The sequence below is a fragment of the Neophocaena asiaeorientalis genome, unplaced genomic scaffold (genome assembly GCF_003031525.2).
Source record: "Neophocaena asiaeorientalis asiaeorientalis breed wild unplaced genomic scaffold, Neophocaena_asiaeorientalis_V1.1 scaffold90, whole genome shotgun sequence".
In the NCBI taxonomy this organism is placed as follows: domain Eukaryota; kingdom Metazoa; phylum Chordata; class Mammalia; order Artiodactyla; family Phocoenidae; genus Neophocaena; species Neophocaena asiaeorientalis.
In genome coordinates this window covers 916,930-927,281 of record NW_020172445.1, presented here as the reverse complement: position 1 = coordinate 927,281, position 10,352 = coordinate 916,930, and the positions used below count along the sequence as shown (strand labels likewise).

The 10,352-nt window shown below is 48.5% G+C and overlaps 1 protein-coding gene across 1 annotated transcript; it reads right to left on the bottom strand.

Moving 5' to 3' along the window:
* Positions 1-5,318: 5,318 nt before the first annotated feature.
* Positions 5,319-9,560, bottom strand: DPEP3 (dipeptidase 3). The gene is made up of 10 exons (XM_024733561.1): positions 9,322-9,560; positions 8,921-9,047; positions 8,315-8,444; positions 8,084-8,225; positions 7,771-7,837; positions 7,479-7,655; positions 6,881-6,965; positions 6,272-6,347; positions 5,659-5,794; positions 5,319-5,555 (listed from the first exon to the last, which is right to left on the bottom strand). The coding sequence occupies exons 1-10, from the start codon at positions 9,558-9,560 to the stop codon at positions 5,319-5,321; spliced, it is 1,416 nt and encodes a 471-aa protein (XP_024589329.1).
* Between the last annotated feature and the right edge of the window lie 792 nt (positions 9,561-10,352).

The window sequence follows — 10,352 nt, the reverse complement described above, 5'->3', positions numbered from 1 at the left end:
CTCTCCTCAGGGGTGGGGTCAGGTGCTGTGTGGAAGACAGGCCACTACAGCACAACTGAAACCTTAGACTCTGGGGGACTCTGTAGCTAGGATACAACTTCCCCCATACTATTGACTGGTCAAATAGCCTGTACCATCAGGGTACTCGTGGGCAATAATAACAGGCAAAAACTAACAGACATTTAGAAGAACAGACATTTCAAAAGAAAACATCTATCAGGAAAATGATTAGAATACATGGATGAAAAATTCAAAATTAGCCTAATAAACATATTACAAAAGATAAGGGAGAATATTAGCAATATGAAACATGAAAATATAAAAAAGAACAAGCAGAAATATAAGGTAGAGAAAAATATAATTATTCCAGTGATCTATGGCTTCATAACAAATTACCCCAAAACAGTGGCTTAAAGCAACAATCAACAAAAATATTTATTTGCTCACAAATCAGTAAGCTGAGTAAGCTCATCTCTATTCCACATGGCATCAGTTAGGACTGGAGGATTCACTTTCAAGATGATTCATGGGAATTCCCTTGCCGTTGAGTGGTTAGGACTCCTGCTTCCACTGCCAGGGACCCGGGTTCAGTCCCTGGTCCAGGAACTAAGATCTCACAAGCCGTGGGGCGTGACCAAAGAAAAAAAAAAAAAAAAAAAGATGATTCACTTACATTACCAGCAAATTGTTATTGGCTAAGAGCTCAGTGGGGCTGTGGACCAGGGGCTGGGTCCTCTGCATGTGGACCTCTCCCTGGGCTGCTTGGCTTCCTCATAGTATAGTGGCTCCAGTCCATGAGTAAGCATCCCTAAAAAAAAAAAAAAAAAAAAAAGATGATTCACTTACATTACCAGCAAATTGTTATTGGCTAAGAGCTCAGTGGGGCTGTGGACCAGGGGCTGGGTCCTCTGCATGTGGACCTCTCCCTGGGCTGCTTGGCTTCCTCATAGTATAGTGGCTCCAGTCCATGAGTAAGCATCCCAAGAAGCAGGACAGTTCTCTGGGCCTACGCCTGGAAATGGGCACAGCATCACTTTTGCCATATTTCACTGGTCAAGCAGTTACAAAGCCCAGATTCAAGGGGTGGGCAGACATGGAACCCATCTTTGGATGGGAGAAACACATGGGACCATATATTAAAATTACCACAATAATTGAAACAACACAATAGGTAATCTAATAGCATAAAGTTATAATCGAGAATGAATCAATAAATTGGAAAGACCAAGTTAAGAAATTCTCCCAAAAGAAGAAATAAAAAAAGAAAGAGAAAACAGAAAAGAGATATGGGAGGATAGAAAAACAAGTTCTAATATCTGCACAATAGGAATTCCAGAAAAAGAGTAAAATAAAAATGGAGAAAAAGTACAACGTGAATGAACCTTGACAACATTATGCTAGCTGTAGGAAGCCAGGTACAAAGGTCACCTATTATATGATTCCATTTGTAAGAAATATCCAGGATAGGGAAATCCATAGAGACAGAAAGCAGATTGGTGGTTAGGGGGAAAGAGAAGGATGGGGAGCAACTGCTTAATGGGTAGAGGGTCTCCTTTTAGGGTGACTGAAATATTTTGGAACTAGATAGAAGTGGTGGTTGTTTAACATTGTGAATATACTAAATGCCACTGAATTATTCACTTTAAAATGGTTAATTTTATGGTATGTGAATTTCACTTCAATAAAAATAAATTGCTAGAACTATAGGGAGAAACTGATACATACACCATCACAGTGGAAGATTTCACCACAACTGTCATGCTTACAAATAGGTCAAAAAAGAAAAAAAAAAAAAAAACCCCAGCAAGATATAAAAGATTTTAATAACACAATTAATGACGGTGACCTAATGGACATGTATATAGTTCTACATACAACAATTGGAAAATTCCTTATTTTGGTCAAGTATACTTGGAACATTTACAAAAAATGATTATTGGTTGTGAGGAATACCTCAACAGAACTTCTGCTTCCAATGACGATTGTGTAACAGCGGCCAAATATTCACACACCATAATAATATACAGTATACAGTTCACAAAATGAACACACCAGGTAACCAGCACCCAGATCAAGAAAGAGCACTTTACCAACAATCCTGAGGCCCTTCTTCATGCCCTCTTCCAGTCATTACCTCCCCTGAGGATACCCTTAAACAGACTTTTAACATCATAGATCAGTTTTGCTTGTTTTTGTACTTTATAGAAATGGAATAATATGATAGGTATTATTTTACATCTTGCTTCTTTCACTCAAGATTATTTTGTAAGATTCTCACAAGTTGTGGCGTGTGACTGTAATTTGTTCTTTTTCATTGCTGTGTACTCTTCCATGGAGTTAATATAGCACCATTGATTTCTCTATTGTTAGGTTATTTTCAATTTGAAATTATTAAAAATAGCTCTTCTATAAATATATTTGTTCATGTCTTTCAGTGCACATGTGTGCAGGCATTTCTGTTGGGTCTTTCTTTTTAATTTAATTAATTAATTAATTAACCTATTTATTTATGCAGGCTATGCCAGATTATTGTTGCAGCATGCAGGCTCTTAGCTGTGGCATGAGAACTCAGTTGTGGCATGCATGTAGGATCTAGTTCCCCAACCAGGGATTGAACCTGGGCCCCCTGCAATGGGAGCGCAGAGTCTTACCCACTGAATCACCAGGGAAGTCCCTCTGCTGGGTCTTTAGGGGAAAAAAAAATTAAATCCTTGGGTATATGTGTCTTTAACTTTAGTAAATAATGTCAAACTCTTTTTCAATGCAGTTTTTATCAGTTTACACTGCCACCAGCAGGGTATGAGAGAATACCTGCTGCTCCACACCCTTACAAACGCTTGGTATTGTTCATCTGTTGAATTTTAGTTATCCTTTTTTGTGAGTTTTATTTTGCATGTCCTTAGAGACTAGTAAGGTTGACTACCTTTTCATTTTCTTTTTTTAGTATTTATTTATTTGGCCACGCTGGGTCTTTTTTTTTAACATCTTTTTTGAATTTTATTTTATTTATTTTTATACGTAGGTTAGCAGCTTTTCATGTGCTTCTTGGCCATCTGTATGTCTTGGAGAAATGTCTATTTAGGTCTTCTGCCCATTTTTTGATTGGGGTGTTTGTTTCTTTAATATTGAGCTGCATGAGCTGTTTATATATTTTAGAGATTAATCCTTTGTCCATTGATTCGTTTGCAAATATTTTCTCCCATTCTGAGGGTTGTCTTTTCATCTTGTTTATAGTTTCCTTTGCAGTGCAAAAGCTTTTAAGTTTCATTAGGTCCCATTTATTTATTTTTGTTTTTGTTTCCATTGCTCAAGGAAGTGGTTCAAAAAAGATCTTGCTGTGATTTATGTCAAAGAGTGTTTTTCCTGTGTTTTCCTCTAAGAGTTTTATAGTGTCTGGTCTCACATTTAGGTCTTTAATCCATTTTGAGTTTATTTTTGTGTACGGTGTTAGTGTTCATAATTTCATTCTTTTACATGTAGCTGTCCAGTTTTCCCAGCATCACTTATTGAAGAGCATGCTGGGTCTTAGTTGTGGCACTCGCGATCTTCATTGCTGGTGCAGGATCTTCGTTGTGGCATGTGTAATCTTTTAAGCTGTGGCAAGTGAACTCTTAGTTGCAGCATGTGCGATCTAGTTCCCTGGCCAGGAATCAAAGCTGGGCCCCCTGCATTGGGAGCACTGAGTCTTAGCCACTGGACCACCAGGGAAGTCCCTTTCTAAGAGTTTTGTACTTTTATCTTTCGCATTTGGATCAATAACATATTCAAATAATTTTATTTTGTATGTTTTATTCTATACGGTGTGAACTAGGGGTAAATATTCTTTTTTTTTTTCACAAATGGATATCCAGTTTTTCCAGTTTGTCCTTATGGGTTCATTCAGCTTCTCCTTCACCTCACATCCAGCTCTCCTTTTTAACTCTGGCCCAGCTTACCTGTACAGATTTAATACCCAACACCAGGTCAAGCAGCCTTTTCCATTGTCTCCTATATGTGCATAAAGTCTAATCCCTATAATAAATCTCTTATTTTATATCATTCACTGTGGATCTACTTATCTGATCAAATATTTACTGATATGATGTTCTTAAAGTGGGAAGACTCACTCTATTTGATGTCAAGACTTGTTTTAAAGTTGCCGACATGGGACTTCCCTGGTGGCTCAGTGGTTAAGACTCTGCCTACCAATGCAGGGGACACTGAGCTCCTGTCCGGGAAGATCCCACATGCCGCGGAGCAGCTAAGCCCGTGCGCTACAACTACTGAGCCTGCGCTCTACAGCCCGCGAGCCACAACTACTGAGTCCGCGTGCCACAACTACTGAAGCCCACGCGCCTAGAGCCAATGCACCCCAACAAGAGAAGCCACCGCAATGAGAAGCCTGCGCACTGCAACAGAGTAGCCCCCGCTCGCTGCAACTAGAGAAAGCCCGCGTGCAACAACGAAGACCCAACGCAGCCAAAAATAAATTAATTAGAAAAAATAAAGTTGCCGTGATTAAAACTTTATAGTATTGATAATACAATAAACAAATAGCCCAAATAAATGGAACAGAATTCAAAGACAGACCCACATATATATGGACACAATTTATGTCATACGTGGCACTGTAGTCTCTCTGCTAATTTCAAGTTCCCATGGAAGGAACTTCGATCTGGCTCTGGCCCACCCTTGTGGATTGGGAGAGGAAAGTGGTCCGAGACGGAAGGCCTGTAGTAAGCTGAGCAGATGGCACTATGTTCCTTTTTTTTTTTCTTTCCAAGACCTGATTTCTCCACCTCCATTAAAAAATCAGTTTAAGAAAAAGAAGAGGACCTTATCTGAAAAATCTAAAAGCTTTTCATGCTTCCTCTCTTGATATTTCCAAACAAGTTAGTTTATGCTACAAAAGGTATCACCCTTTAAAAACAAACACACAAAAACAAACACATTTTTTAAACCTTTCAGAGAGAGATTGGGAACTACCACTGTCACACTCCATGATGGGATCAACTCTGCACTTGATTCCGTAGTGCTCTTCTGTGGGCTCAGGCTTCTAGAATAATAAGGTAAGATGCCTCTGCCTTTCCTGAGAAAGACAAAGCTGGAGGCCAATGGGAACCACCCATCTTGAGCAGCTGGGGCTAGAACATAAGACGGCTCACCAACCAAGAGCCCACCAGACCCAACCCCCCTGCCTGTGAAGAAGGAAGGACATTCACACCTGGCTCTGTACCCAAAATATTTATTCTCAGCATACCTATGTTTGTGCCTGGACCACTAGGAGGGGAACTTTGTGAGACTTTGACACAGTGACCTCTGGAGAACTGGCCAGGTCACTAGAGCCGTAGGATGAGGATTGAGAAGGTGGCAGCAGCCATGAGCCCTAGAACGAGGTGTGGGGAGGCTTTTGAGGGCCTCTGAAGGGCCTGATTGGTTGGCCACTTGTTTCCCACCCGGTGTGTGGCCAGGTGTTCATTCTGAGGCTGAGTCAGGTGGGAGTGGCACGACCTGCCCACCTGCCTGTTTGGAAATTCATCCTCCGCAGGGCTCTGGCCACTGTTTTCCTCTCTCACCTGGGGATGAAAGTCAGCAGTCAGTGGCTTCCCCAGCACCCACTCCCCCCATGCCCGCCACCTGCTGAAACACTGAACCATCTTTTTGCCCAGCCCAGCATACCTGTTCCACTTGTCTGAAGACCCGCAGCAGGTTTCCACGAAGGACACCCTGCAGCTCTTCCTCCCTCCAGCCACGCCTCAGCAACTCCTCTATCAGTACCGGGTATGTGGACACGTCCTCCAGCCCCTGTGGGAACCTATGTGGCCACCAGCTGGCTAGCTGTGGACCCGATTCTGGCCTAGGGCCCACTGTCACACCAGCCCCAGCTACATGCGGGAAATGAAGGTCCGTGTTTTTCAGGCTACCGAATGGAACTTTGGAAGCTCCTTGAAGACTGGGCTTCTGCAGCATTTACCTGCCGAGCAGATGCTCAGTCCACAGCACATCTACTGGGCTGGGAGTGGAGCATGTGCTGGGCAGATGAGATCTCCTGTGAGGGGGTGGGTACTTAACAACTGTGATGGCTTGGAGTGGGAATGGGTCCACTGGGCCACAGGAGGGACAGGGAGAGTCCAGGAAAGAGGTCCTGGGAGTGGGGAGATGTCAGGTGGGTTGGAAGACCAGAGTCTGTGGTGGAGGCCTGAAGGATGGGAGGACCATGGGATAAGGAACTGGGACTAAAGGACTCCCCACTGAACCCCCACCCAAGACAAACCCCAGGGGAAACACTCACCGGCCAGACCCATCATAGTTTCCGCTAATTCCGATGAACTCAGATCCAGTGACGGCTCTGATGTGGTCAAAGTGATCTAGGGGGTGAGGGTTGTGGTGGGCAGCACGAGGCTAGAGTTAGATCCTGGGACCAGCCCTGGTCTGGGGGAACTCAGCGTGGCCAACTCCCCTGCCCACAGCACTCCAGGACATAACAGCTGACTCCACAGAGCTCCCAGCCCATGGTGAGTTCTGAAGTGGTTATAGGCTAGACACTGGACCCAGAGTGAACCTCAGGGCCACCAGCCCCTTTGGATCTTTTCCTGCCCAGGAGCCACCATGCCTCTGGGTTCCTTGAGAGCCTGGTTGCGGGGCTCTGCCTGTCCTTTCCAGAGATGTGGGAGCAAATGTGAGACTCAGAGGCAGAGGCAATTGCCTCCCCAAAACCCATCAGCACTGGTTGTATCCCTAGATCTGGGTGCAGGGCAGTGAAGAGCTGTGTCTGCTCCCCTGAGCTGTTGGGAGGCCTGCCCAGGGCCCAGCAGGTACGCCAGATGCCTAGAGCTGTCCTGAGGGCCCTAGCGGCCACAGGTCAAGCTACAACTGCACAAGGAGTCGAAGCGGGGCTCACCTGCCACGGTGGACACGTTAGCAAACAGGTTACACGGCAGCACCCCCGTGGACAGTGACACCATCACAATGCCACCATTTTTCTTCTACATGGATAAACAAGTGGACACTCAGCTTGGCACTTCCGGACTGATGGCCTGCCACCTATGCCCTGGGGGCCCTGATAGGGTAAGTGCTCACTCCTTGCCTGAGGGTTGGGTAAGGCTTCACTTCTCTTGGCCCCTGGGTGGAACAGATTTGGCCTTGAGTTTCAGAGATGGGGAGGGTTAACCAGCCTTGGGTCCAAGGGTGAGTGAGGCCTGGGCTGGTAGCTTTGTTCAGGGTCAAGGGTCTTTGGATAGGGACTTCCCTAGTGGCGCAGTGGTTAAGACTCTTCACTCCCAATGCAGGGGGCCCAGGTTCGATCCCTGGTCAGGGAACTAGATCCCACATGCATGCCGCAACTAAGAGTTCTCATGCTGCAACTAAGGAGCCCGCCTGCCTCAACAAAGACCCAGAGCAACCAAATAAATGAATAAGTAAATAAATATTTTTTAAAAAAAGGGTCTTTGGATGAAGCATGCCTAGTCCCAGGTTTGAGGGCTGGGGTGGCTGCTCACCAGAAGTTGCAGGATGTCATCAGGAACATTCAGCATATTGTTGCACACAGCCTTGGCAGCTGAGTGGGAGAAGATCACAGGGGCCCTTGACACCTTCAGGGCTTGCCGCGCCAAGGTGTCTGACCCGTAGGACAAGTCCACCATCATGCCCAGGCGGTTCATTTCCCCTATCACCTTCTGCAGGGACAGGTGGGTTTTTTTTTTTTGCAGGGGGGTGGGTTGGGAGGGACGCACGTGTATGCACATATCTGTAGGGAATGTGCGGGGTAGGATGTGGAAAAGGAGTCCTTACCTCACCAAAGCCTGTCAACCCACTGATGTTGGTGTAGAAGTGTTGAAACTTGGTGGAACTCTCTGCCCTGAAGGACAGCCAGAGGGAGGCAATCTAGCAGGCCCTACCTTGGCCAACAGAGCCTGGACTTCCAGGCTCTCTGTCCATCCATCCCACCTCAGAACAGGGTGAGGATCTGGACCAGCTGCTTTCGGGGAGTGTGAGGGACCTGCTGAGACCCCACAGCCTCCCTCTGTGGACCCCTCTGTCCTCACCTCTCTGGCAGTTTCCCCACCATGCATCTACCGTTCCACCCTGGCCAGGCACTGCTCACCAGGGCGTGTTGCAGGTGAAGGTGAGTGTCAGGTAGCGTACTCCCAGCAGATAGAAACTGCGCAGCACAGAGAGGCTGCTGTCTAGTGAGTGACCACCCTCCACACCAATAAGGCAAGCCAGCTTTTGAGTGCTGTTCAGTCCTAGAAGAGGGCAGAGAATCAAGCAGTCAGAGCCCAGGGCCAGAACCACCAGACTGAGGCCCTGACTATCCTCCCATTCCCCAGCCCACCTCTGGCTGAGGTCACAAGCTCCAGTTCAGAGTAGGAGGCACACACACGACGAATGAGGTCAATCTGCTCCAGCGTGAGGCGCACAGCATCCTGGTCCTGGGTGTGGCATGGTGCGTAGGCTGACCAGAACTGGGGGTTGGCCCAGGGGTCCAGAATGAGATCAGGGTGGACTCCAAGTGCCCTTGGCCTGCTACTCCTCCTCGGCCTCCAAGGTACTCATCTGGGTCAGTGGCCCTGAGTGCGGCACTGCATGACCCCGTGGTACCTTGAGGACTATTCAGCTTGCTGCCAGCAGCCAAACCGGCAGCACCTGTCCTTACCTGCCGTTTATCCATGTGCTATGTGAATGCCCCAAAGGCAATCCACCATATCCTTTGTGGTTTCAGAGCCCCCACGCTCGCCAAGGATTTTCTGATCACTTTCTTTGAGTCTCCACAGAACCTGGGCACCCATGCCTCTGGCCTGCTTTGACCTCCAACACCCCTGCACTCTCCAGCAGCCCCATGATGGCAGACTGCGTGTCCTCTGATAGTCAGAGGCCTGTCTACCCAGGTTCCTGTAGCTCCCACATTCCCCAGCGGCCGTTAAGTGTGTCCCTCTGGTACCTGGGCACCCACGAGGCCATCCCTGAGCTTGTCCAGGCTGGTTTGGCCAAGGCTGAAATTGCGCAGGTTGCCCTCCTGTAGCTCATTCCGGAAATGCTGTTTCAGGAACAGGGGCAGGTGGTTCTGGCTGGGGGGGGGGGTCAAGACAAAGTAAGAGTAGGGGGCGTGGCCTCCAGGTCCTGGGCCTGTTCCGTCCCAGCCCACCTCCTCCCTCACACAGACGGTAGTCCTGAGGAGGAGTTCTTAGGTAGGGCGTTCCACCGGCAACGGGGTAATGGGGACGAAGGCGCCAGGGGTGATGGAGGAGAGAGGGGTGGTGTGAGGGAGCCTCCTACTAGCCCTTCCTCTCCTGCCCAGGGGCGGGTTCAGCCCCCACCAGCCGGCACGCAGCACCGACGCACCCATCCACGAGCCGGAAGTCCCGCATCAGGGCCCGCGCGCGCTCATGCAGACTCTGGGCTCTCGGGGAGCCCGGCGCTGTTGGGACGCTGGAGGTGTCCGGCCTGGTCGAGGCGCTGGGGGTTCCCTGCGTGGTTCGAGCGCGGGTTACCGGCCACAGCAGCAGCCACAGCAGGAGCAGCAGACGCAGAAGAGGCCGCCGGGTGAGTGCGCGGGGAGCCTCGAGGCCTACGGGCAGCATGCTGCACAGGGCCGAGCAGGCGGGCAGAGGCGGGTCTCGAGAGCCTGAGAGGGGCGAGCGAGAGTCAGAGGGCGACGATGGGGTCCCGACCGTCGATGTAGGTGACCCAGCGGCGCGGCCTCGTCTGACGCGCGGCTGGAGTCAGGACGCTCGACAGACGCGCGGGGACCCACAATGCCGCCTCACAGCGTGGCCGCCAGGGGGCGATAGGATCTTCCCGCCCCGACTAGAACGGCGCACTAGTGGGCCAGGCTGGCTTCTGTTGCGAGCGCCCGCTAGCGATGATGCATCGCGGGCTCCCTCCGCCCCTGCTCCCGGCCCTCCAGCTACCCATCCCGAGCTGTGTGTACCTACTGACTCGGGGAGGAGGCCCGTGGGGGAACAGGGAGGGGTCCAGGAATCTTCCTAATTTCACCTCTAGCCAGGCAGGTCACAGGTCCATGTGGGGTTTTAGTTGCAGGGATATTCCCGCCCTCCAACGGGTTAAATATTCCATGAAATTCTAGGAGGAATTAGAATTCAGAAGAGTGAATTCGATCTGTATGTTTTGACGGACAGAAAAGTGATTCGCTATATATTTTTAATAAAAATGAAATGTAAGAATAATACTTATGGGAGACCATTTTGTTTTAGTATCTCGTGTTAAAATTTACTTCTGTGCACGTGTTGTTACACCCACACACACACACACACACACACAAAAGACCCTAGAGGAATATACATACTAAACATTAGTTAATGGTCGCCATCTTGGGAAGGGGGTTACCTACTCCCTGGTCAATTTATGTCTCT